The sequence below is a fragment of the Podarcis tiliguerta genome, assembly GCF_965153285.1.
Source record: "Podarcis tiliguerta genome assembly, chromosome: 2".
NCBI classification, from domain to species: Eukaryota; Metazoa; Chordata; class Lepidosauria; order Squamata; family Lacertidae; genus Podarcis; species Podarcis tiliguerta.
Window position 1 is genome coordinate 18,217,664 of NC_139535.1, and position 25,515 is coordinate 18,243,178.

The following is a 25,515-nucleotide window of genomic DNA, read 5'->3' on the forward strand; positions in this document are numbered from 1 at the left end:
GTCGTCTCCGCCGCGTCCCGAGACGGCCTCCCCTAGTGGCTGCAGAGGGCGAGCGAGCACAGGAGCCCAGGAAAACTGCAGCTGGTGCTGCTGCGGCTCGGATTGCTTTCTCCGCCCCTGGGTGGCAGGGCACCCATCGGGGAAATGAGGCAGGTGCAAGGATGCGCGGACGGAACCGGCGTGGGAAAGTCGCCCGGGAGCGCCCGCTTTGCATGCAGAAATGCGATCCCGGCGCAGGGAGGGCGAGACCGTGTCCTGGAGTTCCGCCGTCGCTCCGTGGGTTCTTCCTTGCGGAATAGGCATCTCCCCTGCGGGAGGAGGGAAAGCGAGCTACTTTCGCTTTCCGCGCGTGCCCCTGCTTCCAGCATGCACGTGAGAAGGGGCCAGAAGCGAGCCCTGCAATCTCCAGCCTGGGTGTTGCTGCTGTTTGGGTTCCTCGCCTCGTCGCCCTGCGGAGCCAGCCCAGGTATGTGAACTTCCTTTTTTAAATGAAATTTGGGAGATAGTTGTCTTGAGATAAGGAGTGCTTGGTATAGTATGCCAGCCTTTAAGTAGTGTTTCTGTGCTGTCACCTGTGGATTAAACCGAAACAAATGATTTTTTTAAAAAAATCGCATTGCACTCGTTAATTGTATTTGTGGAATGCTCTACCCAGAGAGGCTCTAAGCGAAAACTTCCCTCTTCAACTTTTTATGTGCGTTTGTAGAAGGTTTAGGTTATTGTTTTGTTTTGTTCTTGCTTCTGTTCAGTGCCGGATTTAAGTATAAGCTAAACAAGCTATAGCTTAGGGTGGGGCCCCCCCAAAAAATAAAAGGGGAAAAAACCTGGATGTACATTTCCAAAATATAAGATAAAAACAAATAAAATAAATCCTACATACAGCAACAGTGTTTTGTGTTGTGTAGGCTCCTATGATGTAAGTGATGGGCCCCACCTGCTAGCCTGCTCCCTAAAATATCACTGGTTTGCTCATTTCTATATATAGGGAGCCTACATTCTGCATGGACTGGTTGCATGGCAAAGGACAGCTGGACATATAAAGGGCACCATTACCTTCAATAGCTTAGGGCCTCATCAAACCTAAATCTGGCCCTGCTTCTGTTATGTATTTTGTGATTTTATTTGTGCTTTCATGTTGCAAACCGCCCTGAGATCTACAGGTGAAGGGCGGTATACAAACTTGAGAAATAATAAAATAATAAATAATTGGCTTGCCGATGCCAGGATGCCAAGGTAAAATGAAATCCATTTTGTGAATTACGGTTTTTAAAGTGCTGAATTATCATTGTCTGTACTTGCCAGCATTTCATTCACCTCCCTTTTTGATTGGGGAGCAGTGCTTGCTCCATGGAGCTGTTTAGTTTGGAAGGAGAAGCACTGGAGGTTTAGGGGGTCTTGATGTTTGCCTTCTTTGGAGATTCACAAGTGGACCCTTGTTGTCGTTTAGTCATGTCCGACTCTTTGTGACCCCATGGACCAGAGCACGCCAGGCACTCCTGTCTTCCACTGCCTCCCGCAGTTTGGTCAGACTCATGTTTGTAGCTTCGAGAACACTGTCCAACCATCTCGTCCTCTGTCGCCCCCTTCTCCTTGTGCCCTCCATCTTTCCCAACATCAGGGTCTTTTCCAGGGAGTCTTCTCTTCTCATGAGGTGGCCAGAGTATTGGAGTCTCAGCTTCACGATCTGTCCTAGTGAATGCAATAAGAGACTTTGGATGCAGATTCTCAAAATGAGTAGGGCTGTCTTTCCAGTAGGGCCAACTCCTGTGGCAGATACTGGGTTGGCAACAGTGGCAGACCCACAGCTGCCCGAGGCTGGTTCATTCGGGCAAATAGGGCAATGCCCCCGCCAACCTCAGTCAGCCAATCAGCCACCTCCTGCCTGCCTCAGGGCACTGGGGTCAGCAGGGATGTCTTTAGCAGATGTGGCACCGGGGTGCAGATATCCACGCAGCGTCCCCAAATTACCACGGATAGTGTTGGGGAGGCCGTAGCTACGCACTGCCAGCCATTCAGGGGGGCACAACTCTCCCCCATGCCACTGCGGGAGAGTGATCCCTGCAGAGCCTTGGGAGGGAAGCTGTGTGCCTGCCAGCCATATACAGTGGTACCTCAGGTTACAGATGCTTCAGGTTACAGACTCTGCTAACTCAGAAATAATACCTCGGGTTAAAAACTTTGCTTCAGGATGAGAACAGAAATCGTGCGGTGGTGGCACAGCAGCAGTGGGAGGCCCCATTAGCTAAAGTGGTGCTTCAGGTTAAGAACAGTTTCAGGTTAAGAACGGACCTCCAGAATGAATTACCGTATTTTTAGCTCTATAAGACGCACCAGACCACAAGACGCACCTAGTTTTTGGAGGAGGAAAACAAGAAAAAAAATATTCTGAATCTCAGAAGCCAGAACAGCAAGAGGGGTCGCTGCGCAGTGAAAGCAGCGATCCCTCTTGCTGTTCTGGCTTCTGGGATAGCTGCGCAGCCTGCATTCGCCCCATAAGACGCACGCACATTTCCCCTTACTTTTTAGGAGGGAAAAAGTGAGTCTTATAGAGCAAAAAATACGGTAAGTTCTTAACCCGAGGTACCACTGTAGTTGGTGGGGCGCAGCTGGCAGGCGTGCAGGGAAGGGGGAGGCCACCTGTAAAGCCGCACAGCTCCCCCACTCGCTGGGGGGCCCCTGAGAGGCCAGCGCCCTGGCGCCACGCACCACTAAGCCCTGTGGGAAAGATGGTTCTGGGGATCAGCTTCCTCTTCTGTAGCCGCAATGTTGCCTTCCTGGGACTCAAAGGAGGATGTGGGGAAAACTGAAAGTAGTTGGTTTCGCTTGTCATTGGATTTTCTCCAAACCATAGAGGAACAGGAAATCCTTGTATTTTTGAACTAATCTAAATGTAAGTTCATGAAATTTGGGGAAAATAAAAAATTATATTAAGAAGCCCCCCCCTCCCCCAAAAAAGTCCAAAGTAGAGTTGGAAGGGACCCCACGGGTCATCTAGTCCAACCCCCTGCAATGCTGGAATCTCAGCTAAAGTATCCATGACAGACGGCCACCCAACCTCTGCTTAAAAACCTTCAAAGAAAGGAGAGTCCACAACCTCCTGAGGGAAGACTGTTCCACTGTCAAACAGGTCTTACTGTCAGAACATTCTTTCTGATGTTTCGTCGGATTCTCCTTTCTTGTAACTTGAAGCCATTGGTTCGAGTCCTACCCTGCAGAGCACGGGTGGCTTTTCATGTGTGGTCTCTGGCTTCGAGGAAGCATCATACAAAGGAGGCTTATCTAGAATGTGGAGCGTGATGTTGAGTAGAAATGTGGAGGGGGGGAGAGAACCTGGGGAAATTGGGGTGATGGTGACGCAATTTACCTAAATAAATAAAATATGGGTCTTTGTCAGAACATAAGAAGGGTGCTGCTGGATCAGAGCAATGGCCCATCTTGTCCAGCATCCTGTTCTTCTCACAGTGGCCGGCCGGATGCCTGGGGAAACCTGCAAGCGGGACCTGAGCACAGGTTCGAATCCCCACGACGGGGTGAGTTCCGGTTGCTCCGTCGTAGCTCCTGCCAACCTAGCAGTTTGAAAGCACGCCAGTGCAAGTAGATAAATAGGTACCACTCCAGGAGGAAGGTAAACAGCATTTCCGTGCACTCTGGTTTCCATCACGGTGTCCCAATGTGCCAGAAGCGGTTTAGTCCTGCTGGTCACATGATCTGGAAAGCTGTCTGTGGACAAACGCCGGCTCCCTCGGTCTGAAAGCAAGATGAGCGCCGCAACCCCATAGTCACCTTTGACTGGATTTAACCGTCCAGGGGTCCTTGACCTTTACCTACCCTCCAATAATTTGCCCAGTCCCCTTTTAAAGCCATCTAAGTTCACAACCATCGCTGCTCCCTGCGGGAGCAAGTTTCGCGTCTTCATTATGCGGTGCGTGAAGTATTTTTTTTTAATCGGTGCTGAATCTTCCAGTATTTGGCTTTGCTGGGTGTCCACGAGCTGTAGTGTTACAAAAGAGGGAGAAAATGCCCCCCCCATCCCCTTTCCCCCAAGCTTATCAACTTTTATCAGGTCACATCTTAGTCACCTTTTCTCTAAACATAAAAAAAAGTTTCAAAGGCTGCCGCCCATCCTCACAGGCGTAACGGTTCCTTACCTTCATCCCTTTTGGTTGCCCTTTTCTGAACCTTTTCCCACTCTACAGTACCCTTTTGAGGTGAGCTGACCAGAATTGTATGCTATATTCCTAAATATGGCCACAACGTAAGATTTCTGTAATGGCTTTAGGATATTGGCAGTTTTATTTTCATTTCCTTTCTTCATGATCCCTAGCAAGGAATTTTCCTTTTTCACAGGCACAGCAACATCTCCATCAAGATGAACCCAAAGCCTTGTTCCTGTTAATTTCCTGGCTGTTCAGACCCCATGAGCATATATGTAAAGTTTCGTATTTTTGCTCTGACATACCTCACTTTTAACACTTGTTTACAACGTTTCCCCACCCATTCACTCTTGTTTACAACGAATGGCATTTGCCGTTTCCCCACCCATTCACTCAGGAGGAGAGAGCCTTTTGGAGTTCTTCAGAATTTCTTTCCGTTCTAACAACCCTGAGCAAGTTAGTACAGTGGTACCTCAGGTTAAGAACTTAATTTGTTCCGGAGGTCCGTTCTTAACCTGAAACCATTCTTAAGCTGAGGTACCACTTTAGGTAATGGGGCCTCCCGCTGCCGCCATCACACGATTTCTGTTCTCATCCTGAAGCAAAGTTCTTAACCCGAGGTACTATTTCTGGGTTACCGGAGTCTGTAACCTGAAGCGTCTGTAACCCGAGGTACCACTGTATTATAAACCACAAACTTTGTGCCACAAGGAAATGATTATAGTCTTTTTAAGGTTCCGCAATACTGTCAGTCTTTTGAAAAGCAGCATTCTCAATGCTGGGTCGAGTTGACAACTTTTAAAACATATTCTGCACCTGCCTATCTAACAACAGTTTCATGTGGTTAGCAGGTGCTAAACGTTTTGCTCCGTGCCAGGGAGATATTTCACTTGGTGCCATCTGTAGAGAACAGATATTTTGGCATCACAGACCACTGTTCAGTGGAAAGGAATGGGCTGGTCTCTCTGTCAGCTCAGCAAAGGGAGACAAGACGAGCACTATTATTCCATCTTCAGAGGGGTTATAGGAGGGGTTCTGTCTCAGCTCCCGCACTTCTGCAAGTTGCAATAAAACGAAACCGTTATTGCGGGTAATGTGGCAGTAAATGGTGGCTGGTACCAAAAACAGGTGTTCACACGGTTTGCAGATAAGCAAGGTCTAAATAAACTTCACGCAGCACATCTCTTTAACGCACGGATGCAAGAATTTTAGATGTGCAATAATAGCCAGATAACCTATCTCCTGTTTGCTAATAGCCTGGAATTTCCCCCCTCCAAACTTGTAGAAGCGTTGTTTAGAGTATAGAATGTTGACCATTGTTTTGTTCATTTCTAGGGAGTCTAGTTCTCTCCTTTTTTAGTTCTATAAGTTTAAGGAGTTTTTTAGATCCTGTTTGTAGCGTGATGAGAGGACCGTGATGTCTTGTTCTGTTTTGCTAACTTTTGAGGTTTTTTCTCTTTTATGCAAGCTCCTCTAGTGACCACTTTCATTGCATCCCATAGGAGTGGAGTTGTTATATTGTCTACATTGTTTTCCTTGAAGTAGTTTTGGAGAGTTTTTGTGAGACTCTCTCTAATTTGTTTATTTGTGGTTAGGATGGGACTGAAGGAGCATGATGGGGTGGTTTGCGTTCCCTCTCCTACTTTAAGGGTAACTTCTACTGGGGCGTGATCTGTGATTTTAATGCTACCGTATTTTTCGCGCTGTAGGACGCACCCGGCCATAGGACGAACCTTGTTTTAGAGGGGGAGCACAAGAAAAAAAAATTCTCCCCCTCCCTGTGCAGCGCCCCTTCAGCGAAGTGGCAGGAGAAACGGAGCCCCTTCCTGAAGGGGCGCTGCGCAGAGAGGGGGAGTTTTTTTTTCTTGTTCTCCCCCTCTAAAACAAGGTGCATTCTGTGCGTTCAAGGTGTGTTCACCCGAAGCCTCCGGAGCGCAGCAGGAGTTCCCGCTGGGCTCCGGAGGCTTCGGGTTCCTTTCGACCCGCTCTTTGGGGCTGGCGGGGGGAAGCGCTGCTTTCCCTCTCCGCCAGCCTCAAATACCAGGTTGGGGAGCAGCGCAAAGACTCTCCTGGCTTCAGTGAAAGGAACCTGAAGCCTCCGGAACGCAGTGGGAACTCGTGCTGCGCTCCGAAGGCTTCAGGCAGCTATCCCTGAAGCCTGGTGACCCCTCTCGCTCTCCAGGCTTCAGCGAAAGCAACACTAAGCCTCCGGAGCGCAGAGGGAGCGCTCCTTTTGCGCTTTGGAGGCTTCACATTGCTATCTCTGAAGCCAAGGAGCCTGCATTCGCTCCATAGGACGCACACACATTTCCCTTAATTTTTGGAGGGGGGAAAGTGCGTACTATAGAGCGAAAAATACGGTACCTTTCTTGCTTTTAAAACATTTCCGTGCACACACGCAGTGCATTATCTCATAGGAGCAAATATATTCTTGTCCGTAGCCTTGCAACAAACAAAAGCTGTAATTCTGCATTAACCTGGTGGAACGGAGACGCTGTTGCCTCTGGAAATAGGAAGGACATACTGGGCTGTGTGTGTGTGTGGCTCTGTATGGCAAAGGGGGCATTGATTTCAGCAAGTTAGACATCCTCAAAGCAGCAGATTTGTCCACAGAATTGTTTTGGGTGGTGATACTGGGCCCCAAGAGTCATTTAGTGCTAGGGGTGCTTCTGTTCAAAATGCTCAGTGAGATCTTGAGAAGAGGAACGAAATCAAGGAAGCTCCCAAAAGAGGAAATGTTCCAAGGCGTGAGGGACACAAACTGGCTGCCTACGTTTTCCAGTCATGACAAAGAGGCAAAATTTCTAGGTACCCTAAACAACTGTGCCCTAGAATGGTTGGAAAAGGTGGCAACCCTGGATTTAGTCTTCAGCGGCACCCAGGACCTAGTGCAAGATGTAAGTGTTGTTGAGCCAGTTGGGAAAAGTTACGGTAGCCTTATTAAATTAAATATACATGTCAGTGGCCGATTGCCAAGAACGCAGTCACATTTGATTTAAAAACAGGAAACGTCGCCAAAATGATGTGGTTGCATTTCAGCTTCCTTATTCCCAGTCAGGAAGGTTAAATCACTCTCAAATGCTTGGGTATTTTTGTTTTGTTTTGTTTTTAAACCCAATATTAGAAGCTGAGGAGCCACCAAATTCTAATTGTATTACAATAAAAGAAACAATAAAAGACAGTTTAAAAACGATAGGGAGATTTTATGTGGACATGCATTGGACCACCTGGACAAAGCTCATGGATCACTGTTGGTCTGTGGACCACAGTACGGGAACCCCTGATCTAGATGATAGGCAATTTCCATTGTTAGTCATATTCAGAATAGAGCCATTGCTTTAAGTCAGTTGGTTTCAGTGTGTCTTCTTGGAATAAGATTAAAATTGGTGTCACCCGAAGGTATTGACAAATGGTTTCAGTCCAGTGTTTGCTGTGTTGGGGCCTTTTCATATTTGATATTTGCTGGGGATTTCAGCAAGAATATACAGTTGCAGCACTGGTCTGTCTAACATGGAATATAGGCAGTAGCAGAGCAGGCAAGCAAAGCACTGTTGAAAAATTTTGGTGCTCCTGTGCTTGTAATTTAAAGCTTCCTGTTTTCAGGTCCTGTCTGTTGTACTGCTTGCTGTTGTTAGTAGCTGGTGTTGTTATTATTATTATTGTTTAAGTTTATACTCAACGCTTCAAAGGAGCTCAGGGGGGCAAACACTAAGCAATAAAATAATAAAACTTCTTTAAAAAAAAATCCCATGTAGATGCAGACTGGGCAAGAGCTCTACATAAAAGGCTTGATGGAAGCGGAAGGTCTTCCTTGAGCTCCAAAAAGACAAGAGAAGTGATGTTTATTTAGTGATGCTGAATGGCCTCAGCCCAGAATACCTGAAGGAGCGTCTCCACCCCCATCATTCAGCCCAGTCCCTAAGGTCTAGCTCCGAGGGCCTTCTGGCGGTTCCCTTATTACAAAAAGTGAGAGTGGCTGGGGAAACCCAGCCAGATGGTTGGGGTATAAATACTATTATTATTATTATTATTATTATTACTATTACTATTACTATTATTAATATTATTATGCTTGTCTTTAGTGGGGAATTTCAATCCAAGTTCATTCTCTCATGGGGTGGGTGAGGGAGGCTATGCAGGCTTCCCTCTCATCCCCCTCCTTTTTCAATAACAAAATATTGTTATTTTGCTATTATATGAAAATGAAAAAACAATGCAAGGCAATTATTAATCAAAGTTCTGCCTTCTTGGGAGCAGAAGCTACCATTGGAGCAATTAGAGAAAGCTATTCAATGGGATCAGCATGAGGGCTATTCATTAATCCCGTAACCATGAACCACCAGGAGAAATAATAATAATAGTTGTTATTATTATTATTATTATTATTATTATTATTAATACCCCGCCCATCTGGCTGAGTTTCCCCAGCCACTCTGGGTGGCTCCCAATCAAATGTTAAAAACAGTACAGCATTAAATATTAAAAACTTCCCTAAACAGAGCTGCCTTCAGACGTCTTTTAAAGATAGGATAGCTGCTTATTTCCTTCACATCTGAAGAGAGGGTGTTCCACAGAGTGGGCGCCACCACCGAGAAGGCCCTCTGTCTGGTTCCCTGTAACCTCACTTCTTGCAGTGAGGGAAATGCTCGGCGCTGGACCTCAGTGTCAGGGCAGGTGGAGATGCTCCTTCAGGTATACAGGACCAAAGCCGTTTAGGGCTTTCAAGGTCAGCAGCAACACTTTGAATTGGGCTCGGAAACGTAGGCAGAACCTGCAAACAGGAAGCTTTTTATTAACAGTACACAGGAAGGTTGATGGATAAGGTTTATTTATGAGCAGTGGCTATGGAAGATAGACTTGCCTTCTTGTGATTATACGTAAGAAAGAAATGTTCTCCTCAACTATTAACATTAAATGCAGAGGAGCCCTGCCCCTCCGGAGCAATTGGCCACCTGATTTCTTTCTTCTACGTCAAGCTGCTGTGAAGGGTGCAGGAGTGGGACCTAGATGTTTCCTCTTGCCTATTATTCATAGACAGGACACGGGTGGCGCTGTGGGTTAAACCACAGAGCCTAGGACTTGCTGATCAGAAGGTCGGCGGTTTGAATCCCCGTGACAGGGTGAGCTCCATTTGCTCAGTCCCAGCTCCTGCCAACTTAGCAGTTCGAAAGCACGTCAAAGTACAAGTAGATAAATAGGTACCGCTCCGGTGGGAAGGTAAACAGCATTTCCGTGCACTGCTCTGGTTCGCCAGAAGCGGCTTAGTCATGCTGGCCACGTGACCTGGAAGCTGTATGCCGGCTCCCTCGGCCAATAAAGCGAGATGAGCGCCACAATCCCAGAGTCGGTCACGACTGGACCTAATGGTCAGGGGTCCCTTTACCTTTTTATTATTCATAGAATCATAAGAGTCATCTGGTCCAACCCCCTGCAATGCAGGAATATGCAGCTGTCCCATACGGGGCTCGAACCCGCGGCCTTAGTATCATCAGCACCATGCTCTAACCAACTGAGCCACCCAGCCTTTATTTATCTACTCTTCCCCCACCAGCCTCCCTTCCTCTCCCGGAAACACCCCATGCCCTCCGCCTGCTTCAGACGGTGGTGTTCCACAACGCCAGTGACACTGACATCGAGGGCACTACTTTTCTGGGAGACGTGGCGGTAGTTACGTTGGATACCAACACCTGGAAGTTCAAGTTCCTCCAGCCTTGGGGCGTAAGTGGCCTTACGCCTGAAGAGTGGGACTTTCTGCTGAAGATTATCAAAGGCTACTTCCTAGGCTTCGTACAAACCATCAACAAAATGGTCGCATTTCTCAAAGGCAGCTGTAAGTATCGCCACTGGTTCTGTTCTTCTAGGAGTGCTGTGTCTCCTTGGTGGAGAGATCATCTAAATCAGGGGTAGGCAACCTAAGGCCTGGAGGCTGGATGCGGCCCAATCGCCTTCTAAATCTGGCCTGCAGACAGTCCAAGAATCAGCGTGTTTTTACATGAGTAGAACGTGTCCTTTTATGTAAAATGCATCTCTGGGTTATTGGCGGGGCATAGGAATTCATTCATATATTTTTTTAAAAATTATAATCCAGCCCACCACATGGTCTGAGGGACAGTGGACCGGCCCACGGCTGAAAAAGGTTGCTGACCCCTGATCTCAATGGCTTGGGCCCCTCAACCTCTACTGGGCTGTGTGTGGCAGGAGATTCCTCTGTTATCTGATTTCCCCCAACCCCATATTCTCAGGTTTGGTCCTGCTCTCTCCATGTATAGAGTAGCATTGTGGGTATGTCTAGGTCAGGGACTGGGCAGAGGAGGAATGGTGGAGACCACCTCCCCAACCTGACCCTTCCAGAGAAGAAGGAGACAGTTCAGAATTACAACATAGGTTTGAGGGAGATCACAGCTCAGAGGCAGATGAGGGGGAAAGTGGGGAATAAGTGGAGGAAGAGGAAGAAGCACCAGGGGGAAGACAGCTGACGGATACAGTGTCTTTAGAAAGCATTCCAGAACCCGGCGAACCTTGAAAGTAGGAGAGCAAAGAGCTCAAAGGCAGAGGGCACTTCTCAGCACCCGTAGCGATGACTCACTCAGGACAACGCCGTTGCCTCAAGAGGCTGCATTCCCAAGCCTCTCTCTGTGAATATTGAATAAAAAGCAGCTGGTAAGGCCTTTTCCTGTCTTATCCGTTCCTGCAAGTTGCCATGGGGGTTCGTTCCTCTGCCGCCTGACCGTGTATCATGGGCTCCTGGTCTGTTGCAGGCTTTGGAACGCGGTGCCCTCAAGGCGCCTTGGACTACAACTCCCATCAGCCTCAGGGAACACAGATTTGCTTAATTTATATATTTTTTAACCCATGGTGGTCATCACTCCATTTTGTGGGAGCCAACTCCATAATTTAATAATGCACTATGTGGAATCCATGGGAATTGAGGGGGTAGAGAGGGCAAGGGGCTTTCAGGGTGACCCCAATCCCTGCAAATGTGGGGGTCGAATTCATGTGAGTTGGGAGTGCAGTAACATCGGGAGAGCTGAGAGTTCCCACCACCTCTGCCTTAGAGGCTCCACCATTTCTGTACATCTTTAGCAGAAGCTCCCACCCAACCTAGCATACCCGTCTTTTGGGAGCAGGGAATAATTTGCGGTGGGAAGCCCCCAGATCCTAAGCCGGAAGATCCTTCTGCTGAATGTAACATATCAGAATGCTCTGCAAGGTTTTGTTCATTTTACTTCATAATATCTGTATACCACTGGATTGGGGGCGGTGTTTTATCAAACAATAAAATAACATAAAAAATAAAAGCTGCAGAGAAAGGTCCTGTCTCTTTATCTTCTAGAGACTCCCCTTCCATTTCTTTTATACCCCCAATAACTCATTTCAGATCCTTTCGTTGTGCAGTCCTTGATCTTTTGTGAGTCCACGCCCAACGGCACAATGAGGGGCTTCTACGACGCTGCCTTAGAAGGGGAATCCATTGTCACCTACAGTGCAGACAACAGCAGCTGGGTTGCTCTGCAGGAGAATGCGATGGCTGCCTATGTTCAACAGATCCTGAACGGTGACAAGGGCACAGTTGCAACTCTACATGTCTTTCTGCTGGACCGGTGCATCAGAGCTCACAACACCTTCCTTGAGACCGGAAAGGAGGCTGTGCAGAGGCAGGGTGAGATTGGAAACTAGCAATTTATTTACTTCCTTTTTCTTTTTACTCCAAGCAACAAAGGGCAGCACACGTTCTCCCCCCCAGAGATAAATGAGGAAAAACTCACAGGCGCTACTCTTCCCAATTGCACAGACTGGAAGCTTCCCACTCTTGGGCTAATAATCCACTTTCAAGGAGCTCTGTGGTTTTGAGCAAGAACTCCTGCAATTGGTCCTGCTGCTCATGCATATTTGATCTGAGTTAAACTTTGGCCCTTAGATCATGTCACAGCAGAAGGATGTGTCAGAAGTGGGATTTGAATCCACGCCCCCATTCGGAGACCAGAACACCCAAGAGGTGGGAAGGAATCAATCTTGAGTCTGGTGCCTTAGACCACTCGGCCCTCCTGACGGGCAGGGACATGGGTGGCGCTGTGGTCTAAACCACTGAGCCTCTTGGGCTCGCCGATCGGAAGGTCGGCAGTTTGAATCCCCGCAATGGAGTGAGCTCCCGTTGCTCTGTCCCAGCTCCTGACAACCTAGCAGTTCAAAAGCATGTCAAAGTGCAAGTAGATAAATAGGTACCACTGCGGCGGGAATGTAAACAGTGTTTCTATGTGCTCTGGCTTCCATCATGGTATCCCGTTGGGCCAGAAGCAGTTTAGTCATGCTGGCCACATGACCCGGAAAGCTGTCTGTGGACAAATGCCGGAAAGCAAGATGAGCGCCGCAATGCCACAGTCGCCTTTGACTGGACTTAACCGTCCAGGGGTCCTTGACCTTACCTTTTACCTTTACAGCAGAAGCTGGAACAGGGCTACTTCAGTTACCTTGATGAGGTCCTAAAACAAGTGTGGGGAAACCTGTGGCTCTCCAGACGTTCCTGAACTACATCTCCCACCACCACTTGCCATTGTTATGCTAGCTGGGGCTGATGGGAATTGTAGTCCAGCAAAACAGGTCCCAAGATTCCCCACGCCTCTTCTGAAGCCTCTAAGCTAATAGTTGGAACTAGTTCTGTGAAAGAACAATCCCTGCACCATTCGCTATGCTCTGCCTCTACAGTCCGAGGAAGTAATGCTGTGACTTTGAATCCCAGTTGCTTCAAGCCACAGGCCAGGCAGGCGGAAAGCACTATTGTGCTCAAATCCTGCTTTTGGGTTGCCCCACGGGCATCTGTTGGCCACTGTGAGAACAGGATACAGGGCTAATCCAGCAGGCTGTTCCTGTTTGGAGAAACAGGAAGAGAGACTGCCACCTTCCCTATTCTTGACCACACATACACACACACACCAGTTTGGTTTAATAGGTATTAAATGTGTTGCACATCCCATCTCAAATGACCCCAAATGTAACGACACATAAAAAGCATAACCTCCTACACAGCTGAGTCTCCTTGCGATTCTTCTGTACACAAGAAGACAGGAAGCTGACTGCACGCAGCAGTCTCAAATGGGTGCCGCATATTGGAGATTCATTCCCCGTGTCTGCAGTCATGGGATTGTTGTCTTTCACATGACGGTTTAGGTTTTCATTCCACAGAGTGGGAAGTGACGGAGACAGGATGTCTGTGTTATTGTGTTCCGTGAAGTGGGACTATTGTCCTTTGTTCTCTCTCTTTGCTGTCTGATGCTAGAGAGAGAGGGAGCTATGTTGCAGTGCTCTGTGTGTGTTTATATGTAAATAAAGTAGATTAGCCAAAATGCTGAGTTGCTGAGGTCTGTTACGCAAGCTGCGAAGACTCTGAGGATCCCTGAGTGTGCTGATGTCTCCAAGGCATCAGTCGCTGTGATGTTTGGGCAGAAGAAAGCTTTTGAAGCTCCCGAACGATCGACCAGGAGGGAGAAAACATGCCAATTAGGCATGTGGCTCTACCAGAGTCCTACTCGAGAGTAGGACGGCTCCTGACACCGCACACCCAGTGCTTGTGCAAATCATCTCAGATTCTGGGAGGCTTGGGGGAGAGCATGGCATGGCGTGGCTTTGTAAGCATATGTAACTTGTGTTCTGAACTGTTCTGCTCTCTCAGTGTCGCCAGACTATCAGGTCTTCACCCACAAGACCCCGCCAGCCCCCGACTCTTTGCTGCTGGTTTGCCGAGTCACCGGATTCTACCCACGACCCATCAATGTCTCCTGGCTGCAGGATGACAAAGAGCTGCCCAGCTCAGACTTCAACTCCACCGAGATACTACCTAACCACGACCTGACTTACCAGATCAGGAGTACTCTGGTTATTAAGTCAGCGGATGAGCGCAGTTACGCTTGCAGGGTGCAGCACATCAGCCTGGGGGTGAAAATCATCCCTTGGGGTAGGTACTTTGGGTACAGAAAAATATTGCACGTCTCCGTTAGGAAGAGGGTGGCACGCATTAGCTAATGCTTTATTTTTGAATGCCAAGGGATGGCAGCGATAATTCCTACACCACATTGTTGTAAACAAAATTTGCCCTTTTCCCTTATGGGGTATCCAAGAGCCCATATAGAGTCCTTACATAGGTTCCCTATTGGTAGGAGAAAATAACAGAGGCCAACCAGAGAATATTGAGAAGCAAAACAGCTAGTAAGCCTGATCTTTATTAAAGCTGTTGCAACAGGGTGCTCCCGTCACCCGCAGGAGAGAGGAGGAACCCAGAACAATGGCGTGCAAGGCCTTATGAAGACTTTTGAAATTCCCACCCTGTAGATCAAGACCACCCTCAGAAACATCATACATACATCACAGAAGGGGTGTAACCTAAGACCACCCCTCAGATACATCATACCTACATCACAAAAAAGGCGGTCTAAAACAGAAATTTTGGATGTTGTTTTTCTCCTGTCGTTTATCTCCTGTCTGGCAGGTTACTTGATTGGATTTCCTGGAGAGCCTGGCTAGTCTTTTGTAATGATAAATACTTAGTTCCTGGGCCAGGTCACAGGCTCACACCCTATTCATATCTTAAATCTGCCCTTAAGACAGGATTTGTGAGGAAAGAGACATTGGGAGGTTTCCCACTTTGATCTTGCAGAGAAAACATTTACTCAGTTTGGGAATCAAAATGGTTCCAGGTTGGTCTTCCTGTGCTGATCTATGTACGTGCTTGGTTGGTACACTTATGAACATTACCATATATCTAAGACCATAAAATTCCTATCACAATATCCCCTTGCTAGTCTTTATTCTGTTAAAATTGTTTCTGGGGTTAGCTGAAACTTCACCAAAATGAGAAGTTATTTTGAAAGAAAAAGAAAATTCCTATCTTGCCTACCGAGCCAACTTGTTTACTGAGCCAGCCTGCAAAGATTACAGTATCTCGAGCCTTTCAGTGGGCAGACAATTGCAGAAACCTCGCCTTTTTTGTTGACTCTTGAACCTCGCTAGGACGATTATGAAATTCGAAGCGCTATTTCTGCTGTTTGGTTACATAACATGATTGGTTACTGCATGCACTTCATAGATATTTTCAGCTCTCCCCAGCAACAACTTTAACCAATCAAAGTGAAGGTTTCACCACAGTTGGTTGGGATTTGTGGTTGGAGAGAGGATTAGTACATACATATAATTTATTTACATATTTTAGTTCATGCAATGCATGCACCGCTTGATTACAAACAAACAAACAAAGCCCACCTCTCAAAGTGATTTGCAAAAAACCGAAAACAATTATTACTGTTGTTATTATTGTAATTTACTTACATCTCACCTTTTCCCCAAACCAGGATGTAAGGCAGCTTACACAAATTAAAACAGAACAAATAAAATGCAGAAAGCTAAAAACATAGAAAAGGTCATCATTAAAGGTTAATTAAATTCTAAAATATTTAAAGCAATGTGAAAAACAGATCGATTAAAACACAAAAAATAAAAACAGTGCAGCATTATTAAAAGCCCTTTCCTTAAATATCTGTTAAATTCCAAAGGCCTGTTGGAATAGGAAGATTTTTCCCCAAATTATTTTTATTAATTTTCCAAATTATTACAAATCCAACCAAATTACTTATATTTAATACAGTTTCTTGAAATCAGGTTTCCCGCTCTAGTTGCAAACATATGTTGATCATTTTCTCCTATAGCTGCATCATTTATTTAGTGTCCAGTTGTCATCTTTCACTCTCAGTTACATCATCATTACAGCTGAATTCTTGTCCCTCTTTACAAACAGCGCCTCTGTTACATCTTATAAGTATAAAATCCATTTCATGTGTGTAGTCCTTCATGTACAATGGTGTTTCAGACCTGGCGAGCTGGTGTGGAGGACTTCCTGATCCTGAATGGGGTAACTGTGCCCCTGAAGGACCAGGTGCTCAGCCTGGGAGTCATTTTGGACTCACAGCTGTCCATGGAGGCGCAGGTTAATTCTGTGTCCAGGGCAGCTGTTTACCAGCTCCCTACCTGCCCGCAGACTGTCTTGCCAGAGTGGTGCATGCTCTAGTTATCTCCCACTTGGACTACTGCAATGCGCTCTACGTGGGGCTACCTTTGAAGGTGACCCGGAAACTGCAACTAATCCAGAATGCGGCAGCTAGACAGGTGACTGAGAGTGCCCACCGAGACCACATAACACCGGTCTTGAAAGACCTACATTGGCTCCCAGTACATTTCTGAGCACAGTTCAAAGTGTTGGTGCTGACCTTTAAAGCCCTAAGCAGCCTCGGCTCAGTATACCTGAAGGAGCGTCTCCACCCCCATCATCCAGCCTGGACTCTGAGGTTTTTAATATTCGGTTGGAAGCTGCCCAGAGTGGCTGGGGAAACCCAGCCAGATGGGCGGGGTATAAATAATAAATTATTACTATTATTATAATTCTCTTCCATTGTTCAGTTCATTGCAGTGCTTATCTGGATGGTACAAGGTCCCATTCCATTTCCTTCCCCTGTTCACCAATTAGAGTTTGCGCTGCAGCCATAAATAACTCACAGAATACATGTCCAGTCTTCACCATTAAAAGTTCTTCCTCTGCACACAGTTAAAAACAAAATATTTTCTCAAAATTAGCCTCTTGCCAGATCTATTTGGCAGCCGTTCATTCTTGTTTTTTTTTATTCACTTTTTCCAATCAGTACAAACACCAAACTAAAAAGACATGTACACCAAAAAACCATAATAACAATAATAACACAAATCGACAATACAAAGTTCAAAAACCGGAACACCTTTTGCAGCATTCAGGTTCCAAGTTGTTCGTGAACTAAGCTGTTTGAAAACCAAGGTACCACTGTACCTTCAAAGAACCAAGCCCCGTCCTTTTGGCAGCTGATTGATTGCAGCCCATTGGCATATGTTGGTTTAGGAGCATCTCTTGATTGACACCAACATTCCAGATTCCAGCACAAGGCTCATCCATGGCAGGGACACACTCCCAGGTCGCACCCGTTCTGCCTTTCAAGTTGGCAGACACAGGCTTGAGCGTCACAGCGGGATGCAGTGAACTCCCCAGACCCCACTGGGGAACATTGCCAGGATGTGCCCTCATAAATCCAGGTTTTCCCCTGCCTGAACCTCCTCACTGCCCACGGAGGGCAACCGCCATTGACTTGTGACGCAAGCTGGAGACCTGGAACAAGAAAGTCTTCACCTGCTGGTGGAAGGATAGCAAAGAGGCAATGTTATGTACTGAAGTTCTCACCCTGGGCCAGCAGGGGAATACTGTAGATAGTTTTCACTCAGGTCCACATATGCATACGCTGCCACAGAGTAGGTATTCAACACTAGACTGTGTTCAGTTAGACTCAGCTTGGTTGTAGGGTGCAGACATCGGAGTGACTTGTTGTGGGTCTCCTCTCTCTAATCCTGTCGCCTTTTCTTTTCTTGTCTACTATGTTCCCCAGACGGCAGAGGAAACAAGACTGCCCTATATATAGGGATTGCCGTTGCTTTAATAGCTGTAGTCGCAATTGTGGCAGGTGTAGTAATTTGCCGGCAGAGGAGACGTGGGTAAGTTTTCCTCTATTCCCTTTTCAAATGTTTGCGATTTACAAAGAGCGGGACGCAAGTGGGGGCCATCGCTAGCTCTGAGGCTTTCGGGGGAGATTCGGGGGAGAAATATTTGCTTTTTGCCTATTGTATGTATGTATGGTAGGACGCGGGTGGCGCTGTGGGTTAAAGCCTCAGCGCCTAGGGCTTGCCGATCGTAAGGTCGGCGGTTTGAATCCCCGTGGCGGGGTGCGCTCCCGCTGTTCGGTCCCAGCGCCTGCCAACCTAGCAGTTCGAAAGCACCCCTGGGTGCAAGTAGATAAATAGGGACCGCTTACTAGCGGGAAGGTAAACGGCGTTTTCGTGTGCGGCTCTGGCTCGCCAGAACAGCGATGTCACGCTGGCCACGTGACCCGGAAGTGTCTTCGGACAGCGCTGGCCCCCGGCCTCTTGAGTGAGATGGGCGCACAACCCTAGAGTCTGTCAAGACTGGCCTGTACGGGCAGGGGTACCTTTACCTTTACCTTATGTATGTATGTATTTATTTATTTCATTTATACCTGCACCTTTTCCTCCAAGGAGCCGAAGGTGGCATACATGGTTCTTCCGTAGCTGTCAACTTTTCCCTTTTCTTGCGAGGAATCCTATTCGGAATAAGGGAATTTCCCTTTAAAAAGGGGAAACGTTGACAGCTATGGGTTCTTCCCCCTCCTCATTTAATCCCCACAACAACCCTGTGAGGTAGGTTAGGCTGAGAGGCAGCGGCTGTGGCCAAGAGTCAACCAGCAGCGAGATTGATGGCTGAGTGGGGAATTGAACCTGGCTCTCCAAATTCCCTAGTCACACTCTAGCCACTGTAAACACACTGGCTCTTTACTTTGGATCCAAAACTAGTGCTGGTATTGGTATTTGCAGGTAGGGGGCAGAGAAAGAATAACGCACACACACACACACACCGCCAAGTTGTAGCTCATCAGCTGCACAGATGAAAGAGCAGCCAAACTCAGAGAGCCATCTGAAAGTTACACCGTTGTTTGTTTGTTTGAATTTATATACCGCCCTAGACCCGGAGGTCTCAGGGCAGTTCACAGAAAAGATCACAATATATAAAATCAAAATCAAAATAAGAACAATAACCCTATGACACCCCCCCAAAAAAGAGCCACATTTTAAAAGGGTATAGGATATCCATCAGGTCAACCAAAGACCTGGTTAAAAAGGAACATTTTTGCCCGGTGCCTAAAGGTGTGTAGTGAAGGCGCCAGGCGAACTTCCCTGGGGAGAGCATTCCACAGGCGGGGAGCCACTGCAGAGAAGGCCCTGTTCTTGTGTTGCCACCCTCCGGACCTCTCAAGGAGGGGGCACACAAACAAGGGCCTCAGAAGATGATCTCAGGGTCCGGGTAGGTTCATATGGGAAGAGGCCATCCTTGAGGTATTGCGGTCCTGAGCCGTTTAAGGCTTTATAAGTCAAAACCAGCACTTTGAATTGGGCCTGGAAACTCATTGGTAGCCAGTGCAGTTGGACAAGGATCGGTGTGATATGCTCAAACCATCTTGCTCTGGTGAGCAACCTGGCTAATGAATTCTGCACTAGCTGAAGTTTCCGAACCGTCTTCAGAGGCAGCCCTACGTATAACGCATTGCAGTAATCTCACCTTGAAGTTACTATTAGCAGCTGGGCAGTCCCTCAGTAAAAAGCTATCTAGCTTCTGGCTGCTCCAACGAAGCCATCACTAAGAAGCGCCCAAGACACGGTTAGGATAAGGGAACAGAAATATGAGGACAGAAATCTGGCCTGATTCTCAATAGGTCACAGAGCAAGTAAGTTTGCACTGCATTCCAATGTGGTTGCAAATCACTGGGCCTTTGCCCATATAACAAATTGCAAGCACTCAATTTCAATGGTGAAACGTCACTACTTAGGTTGCTGAGTTGTGACTCCAGGGTTCCTGCAATCAGGAAGTTGAGTGTGTCTCTTTGTGTTTGTGGGGGTGGGTACTGTACTGGTTAGTATCGGATGTTTGAACCATGCATTTAAATCTCACTGCTTCCTCCAAATAATCCTGGGAAGTCTAGTTAGTTCAGGGTGCAGGGAATTATAGCTCTGTGGTGGTAAACTACAGTGCGATGGGAAGAGCCATGCCTCCTAAAGTGTTAGGAGAACTGGGTTCGAATCCCTGCTCAGCCATGAAGTTTTCGGGTGACCTTGGGTCAGTTGTCATCTCTCAGCCTAACCTACTTCACAGGGCTTTTGTGTGGTTAAAACGGGAGGAGGCAAATCATAATAATAAATTTTTATTTATACCCCGCCCTTCCCGGTTCAAAAACTGGGCTCAGGGCGGCTAACAACAAATTTAAAACACTTAATTATAAAAGCAGCATAAAATACAGTATAAAAACATGAATAACAATAAAATTCAAAATTCAGAAATCAATTTAGGGCAAATAAGCATTAGATAATCGCCAGGGCTAGCTGGCTGAATTGGTCCTACTTGGGCCAGTGAGGAGGCCAGGGGAGAATTAGCTGCGGGGTCTCAGAGCGGGTAATCTTCATAAAAGGGGAGGGGGAGGGAAGAGAAGGGAGATAAAAGATCAGGCTGAATTCAAATTAAAGGCCAGGCGGAATAGCTCTGTCTTACAGGCCCAACGGAAGGAGGTTAAATCCCGAAGGGCCCTGGTCTCATGGGACAGAGCATTCCACCAGGTCGGAGCCATCACTGAGAAGGCCCTGGCCCTGGTGGAGGATAGTCTGACTTCCTTAGGGCCCGGGACCTCTAAACTATGGTTATTCATGGACCTTGAGGTCCTCTGCGGGGCATACCAGGAGAGGCGGTCCCGTAAAAAAGAACCACGGACGCTGCCTTGAGCTCCTTGAAGGAAAGGCAGGATAAAAATGTAGTGTGCCAAGGACATTATACCAATTTTAATTGGTTTCAGTAGGCAGGGGCAAAATTGGGTGGCAAACGCTAATCTTTACAGCACAGGGTGGCTAAATTCTAGATTACAACTTGCAGAGATTATTTCAAAGATTTCTGTGCTTAGACCAGCTGAAGCTCATGCAGTTTGAGCCGTAAATTCATTCATCACAAACTTGGGGGTCACGCCCCTTTCATGCATGTACATTTCTGATTGGCGTTGTTTTGAGAAGTGAATCAGAAAAGGGAGTTGGAGCCACTGCCGAAATCAAGGTTTGCTTGTGAATACCAGAGCGGGGAGGGGGTGGTGTTGCCTTTACCCGCAATTTGTGGTTTTCTCCGAAGCAGCTGGCCAGCCATTGTGAGGAAAGGAGACACTGGATTTTGGATATAATACTACTACTACTACCACTAATAACAATAATAATATATTATTTATACCCCGCCCATCTGGGTTTCCCCAGCCACTCTGGGCGGCTTCCAACAAAATATTAAAATACAATAACCTATGGCGCTGTGGATTAAACCACAGAGCCTAGGACTTGCCGATCAGAAGGTCGGCAGTTGGAATCCCCATGACAGGGTGAGCTCCCATAGCTCAGTCTTTGCTCCTGCCAACCTAGCAGTTCGAAAGCACATCAAAGTGCAAGTAGATAAATAGGTACCGCTCTGGCGGGAAGGTAAACGGCGTTTCTGTGCGCTGCTCTGGTTCACCAGAAGCAGCTTAGTCATGCTGGCCACATGACCCGGAAGCTGTACACCGGCTCCCTCGGCCAATAAAGTGAGATGAGCGCCGCAACCCCAGAGTCGTCTGTGACTGGACCAAACGGTCAGGGGTCTCTTTACCTTTATTAAACATTAAAAGCTTCCCTTAGCAGGGCTACCTTCAGACGTCTTCTAAACGTCTGGTAGTTGTTTTTCTCTTTGACATCTGGTGGGAGGGCGTTCCACAGGGCGGGCGCCACTACTGAGAAGGCCCTCTGCCTGGTTCCCTGTAACGTGGCTTCTCGCAGCGAGGGAACCGCCAGAAGGCCCTCGGCGCTGGACCTCAGCGTCCGGGCAGAACGATGGGGGTGGAGACGCTCCTTCAGGTATACTGCAGAATCATCCCCTCACCCCCACTCCACTTGCGTTCTGAAGGCAGCAGTCCACAGTCCATATCTACCTTGACATTTCTGATGTGTTTCCCCTCTAACTGCTATCAATCCGAATGGGGAAAAAATAAGCCACATTTAAGCTGAAGTGTACTATTGTCCATGCACAGATAGCAGCTTCGTGAACAGGCGTCCTGGGAAGGGTGTGTGTGTGTGTGTGTGTGTGTGTGTGTGGTGCTGAAGGGGCAGGGAAATCAAACAGGAAATCTGCATTGGCAGACATCCCTGCCCTCTGGTGGGAACAGGAAATGCAACTTGAAAAGCGGGGTGGGTGGGATGAACTGAATTTCAAACTGTGTTCCATGGAATGCTGAAACAATAGTGTCCTATAAGTTCTCACATGCCACCGAGATGCCTGGTGGGTAGCTCAAAAGCAGCTACTGAACCACAGCTAGACCACTACTACCGATAACCTGCTCTGCTCCCTCTGCAACGTGCAACTACAGTGGTACCTTGGTTCTCAAACTTAATCCGTTCCGGAAGTCCGTTGCAAAACCAAAGCGTTCCAAAGCCAAGGCGCGCTTTCCCATAGAAAGCAATGCAAAATGGATTAATCCGTTCCAGGCTTTTATAAACAACCGCCAAAACAGCAATTTAACATGAATTTTACTATCTAACGAGATCATTGATCCATAAAATAAAAGCAATAAACTATGTCCCGCATTCACACAATCAATCAATCAATCAATCTGTAGCTGAACTGGGTTCCACAGTCACAAAAACAAAACAAAAAAGCCGCAAAAACAAAAGTGCAAAATAAATAGCAAAAATAGACAGACCTCAGCGTAACACTTAAAACGGAAGCGTAACACTCAAAACAGAGCACGTTCAGTTTCCAGAAAAAGTTTGTAAACTGGAACACTTACTTCCGGGTTTTGCAGTGTTTGGGTTCCAAGTTGTTTAAGTACCAAGGCATTTGAGAACCAAGGTACCACTGTACAGAAGAGTTTTCTCTTTTGCACTCTCAGTTCACGCTCGGCAATAGGCCAGTTTAGGAAACTCCCTCTCCATGAACAGACTTTATGCTGCAGAACGTTTCCCAGAATCCTCTGCAACACGCAATGGTTCTTTGACGGAGCAGTCAATGTATAAAGTTATCTTACGGCAGAAAAAACTTAACAGCAACAACAGGAGCAGCAGCATCCTTGGCATACAGAGGTCAGCAGAGGGCAGATACACGTTTATCAGATACACGTGGCCAAAATCCTATCCATGTGGATAGGGCCTTCCATAATAATAATAATTTATTATTTATACCCCGCCCATCTGGCTGGGTTTCCCCAGCCAGTCTGGGCGGCTTCCAACAAAACACTAAAATAAAATAACCTATTGAACGTTAAAAGCTTCCCTAAACAGGGCTGCCTTCAGATGTCTTCTAAAAGTTTGGTAGTTATTTTTCTCTTTGACATCTGGTGGGAGGGCGGGTGCCACTACCGAGAAGGCCCTCTGCCTGGTTCCCTGTAACTTGGCTTCTCGTAGCGAGGGAACCTCCAGAAGGCCCTCGGAGCTGGACCTCAGTGATGTCAGGATAACAGCCTAGTGCTTCTTTCCAGGAAAAAGCCACTTAATTTTCTCTTCTCGTTCCAGGAGTTATGAAGACATCCACTCAGTGGAAGGAAGATCATCAGTTGGAAGCTGAGCAAAAAAGAAAACCTCACAGAACAGAACAGATGCTGTCACTCTTTGCTGCAGCATAGAAATGCTTCAGCTATCGAGGTGGCAAACTCTGAGGAAAGCCTGCTTGGGGCCTTGGAGGGAAGTTGGCAGTGATTGGACTCGAACTCCCAGCAACCATATGTCAGGAGTGCTCTGATGGTGTTTCCTGCTTGGCAGGGGGTTGGACTCGATGGCCCTTGTGGTCTCTTCCAACTCTATGATTCTATGATTCTACAGTGGTGCCTCGCAAGACGAAAAGAATCCGTTCCGCGAGTCTTTTCGTCTTGCGGTTTTTTCGTCTTGCGAAGCAAGCCCATTAGCGGAGTAGCGCTATTAGCGCTATTGGCAGTTTAAGGGCTAAAAACGGCTTTTTAAGGCTTAGGGGATTAGCTGTTTTGCTGCTAAAATGCTTTTAGCAGCTTAGCGCTTCAGAAAAAGGGGTTTTGGAACGGAAAACCCCCCGAAAATATTCGTTAATTTTCGTCTTGCGAAGCAAGCCCATAGGGAAATTCGTCTTGCGAAGCGCCTCTGCAAACGGAAAACCCTTTCGTCTTGCGGGTTTTCCGTCTTGCGAGGCATTCGTCTTGCGGGGCACCACTGTAACTCCAACCAGTACAGAGGGCACCAGGTTGTCAAAGCCTGGCATAAGGCAGTATTGTGTTTCCAGCACAATTAGTCTTGCTGTAAGGGTGAAATTATAACTTAAGGTTATGTGATTGCATCAAAGCAGTATATAAATGCTTTAAAATAAGTTGATGAATTTGTGCTCAGTGTGAGGTGCCAACATTTCGTTACAGGGTCAGTTTAAGACTTTTTTCTTCGCCCAGGAATTTGATGGATTTTGATTCAACCGAGCAGAGGTGTCATGTGAGTATTGCTGTAGGTTGCAGAATCCTGCCTCTCACCCCGTGGTGGAATATAATGTTTTATGTATAAGTTTTTAAAACTTGGTTGTGAACCACTTAAACTGCCTTATGTCAAGCAGCTATCAAATTAATTAGTAGTAATACTAATACAATATGTATTTTCTATGAACTAACTAGTCCATGAGAGCTTATGTTACCATAGATTTTACAGGTAAGAATTTATCTTATGACATTTTGTTGTTTTGCTGTGGCAGATGCAGTTTCCGGAGGGCCGTTTTGCAATTTTTGCAGCAGCTTATAAGCTTCCGACAAATTTATATTTGACATTGTGAACAATTCAGATGTATTTTTTTAATAATAATTTTTATTACAATTTTTGTTTTACAATTTCAAATAAACATTTTACTAACTTTGAAATATCCAGCGACTTCACTTCTTGTCTTTCCATGGTTCATTTTACATATCACACATCCCTGCGTATACTACTATTACTATAACCATTTCAAATCAATTTTCCACTTTTACATCCATCAAAAATTATTTACTCTGTTGAATTTATCTTAATGCTGCCAGCATTTTCAGCTCTACACAGTTATTTTCCATATATTCAATAAATGCTTTCCAATCTTCTTTAAACATATGTTCTTCTTGCTCTCTTATTCTATATGTTAAATCTGCAAGTTGTGCGTTTTCTGTCAACTTAAGTTGCCCTCGCTCACTTTCCATTTTGGGGCTAACAAAACACGGGCCGCAGTTGTCATGTACGTGAATAACCTTTCCTGGCACCTGGAAATTTCAATCTGGTTTATCCCCAGCAAAAAGGACTCTGGATTTTTTTTGGGGGGGGGGAGTAATTTTGAGAAAATGTAAATAAAATATTTTAAAGACTTGTATTTTCATCATTTTAAAAAAAAATCTGTTTGAAGTAGTATGGTGTTGGATGCCCTAAATGTTTCTAGGCAGTTTTAAAAATATTTTTATTTTAAGTTGTACTGTTTTAACATTCGATGTTTGCTACGCTGGGATCCTTAAGGAGGAAGGGCAGGGCACAAAATTTAATAAATAAATAAAGCTCATTTTTTAAAAGTTTTTTTTTTTTTTTAAAGGAGTTGGCATTCTATTCACACCATGCGTTTTAAGTCCCATGATACCATTTTACACTGTCATGGCTTCCCCCAAAGAATTCTGGGAGCTGTAGTCTGTTGAAGGTTTCCTAGCAACAAGGAGCACCCTTA

At 46.5% G+C, this 25,515-nt stretch overlaps 1 protein-coding gene and 1 long non-coding RNA gene across 3 annotated transcripts in view; both read left to right on the top strand.

Annotated features, from left to right (window-relative positions):
* LOC310671104 overlaps positions 1 to 25,515 on the top strand; it is a 51,994-nt gene that overhangs the window by 12,921 nt on the left and 13,558 nt on the right. The gene's annotated exons all lie outside the window — the stretch shown is intronic.
* LOC310670643 (antigen-presenting glycoprotein CD1d-like) lies at positions 15 to 24,699 on the top strand. Of its 2 annotated transcripts, none has more exons than XR_014507600.1 (6): positions 15 to 466; positions 9,706 to 9,984; positions 11,533 to 11,814; positions 13,822 to 14,103; positions 23,346 to 23,547; positions 24,016 to 24,699. XR_014507600.1 is itself a non-coding variant. In XM_083426269.1 (6 exons), exons 1-6 carry the CDS (start codon positions 145 to 147, stop codon positions 23,395 to 23,397), a joined length of 1,323 nt encoding a protein of 440 aa, XP_083282395.1. In that variant the 5' UTR covers positions 15 to 144; the 3' UTR covers positions 23,398 to 23,541. The 2 variants fall into 2 exon arrangements, 1 of the variants encoding a protein (XP_083282395.1); XM_083426269.1 differs by lacking the exon at positions 24,016 to 24,699 and adding an exon at positions 17,603 to 17,708 and having other exon boundaries at positions 23,346 to 23,541.

Coding starts and splice junctions, on each gene's coding strand:
- LOC310670643 (XM_083426269.1), top strand. CDS start 145: ATGAGGCAGGTGCAAGGATGCGCGGACGGAACCGGCGTGGGAAAGTCG. Junction 467..9,705: donor GCCCTGCGGAGCCAGCCCAG/GTATGTGAACTT, acceptor TTCCCCCACCAG/CCTCCCTTCCTCTCCCGGAA. Junction 11,815..13,821: donor GGAGGCTGTGCAGAGGCAGG/GTGAGATTGGAA, acceptor CTGCTCTCTCAG/TGTCGCCAGACTATCAGGTC.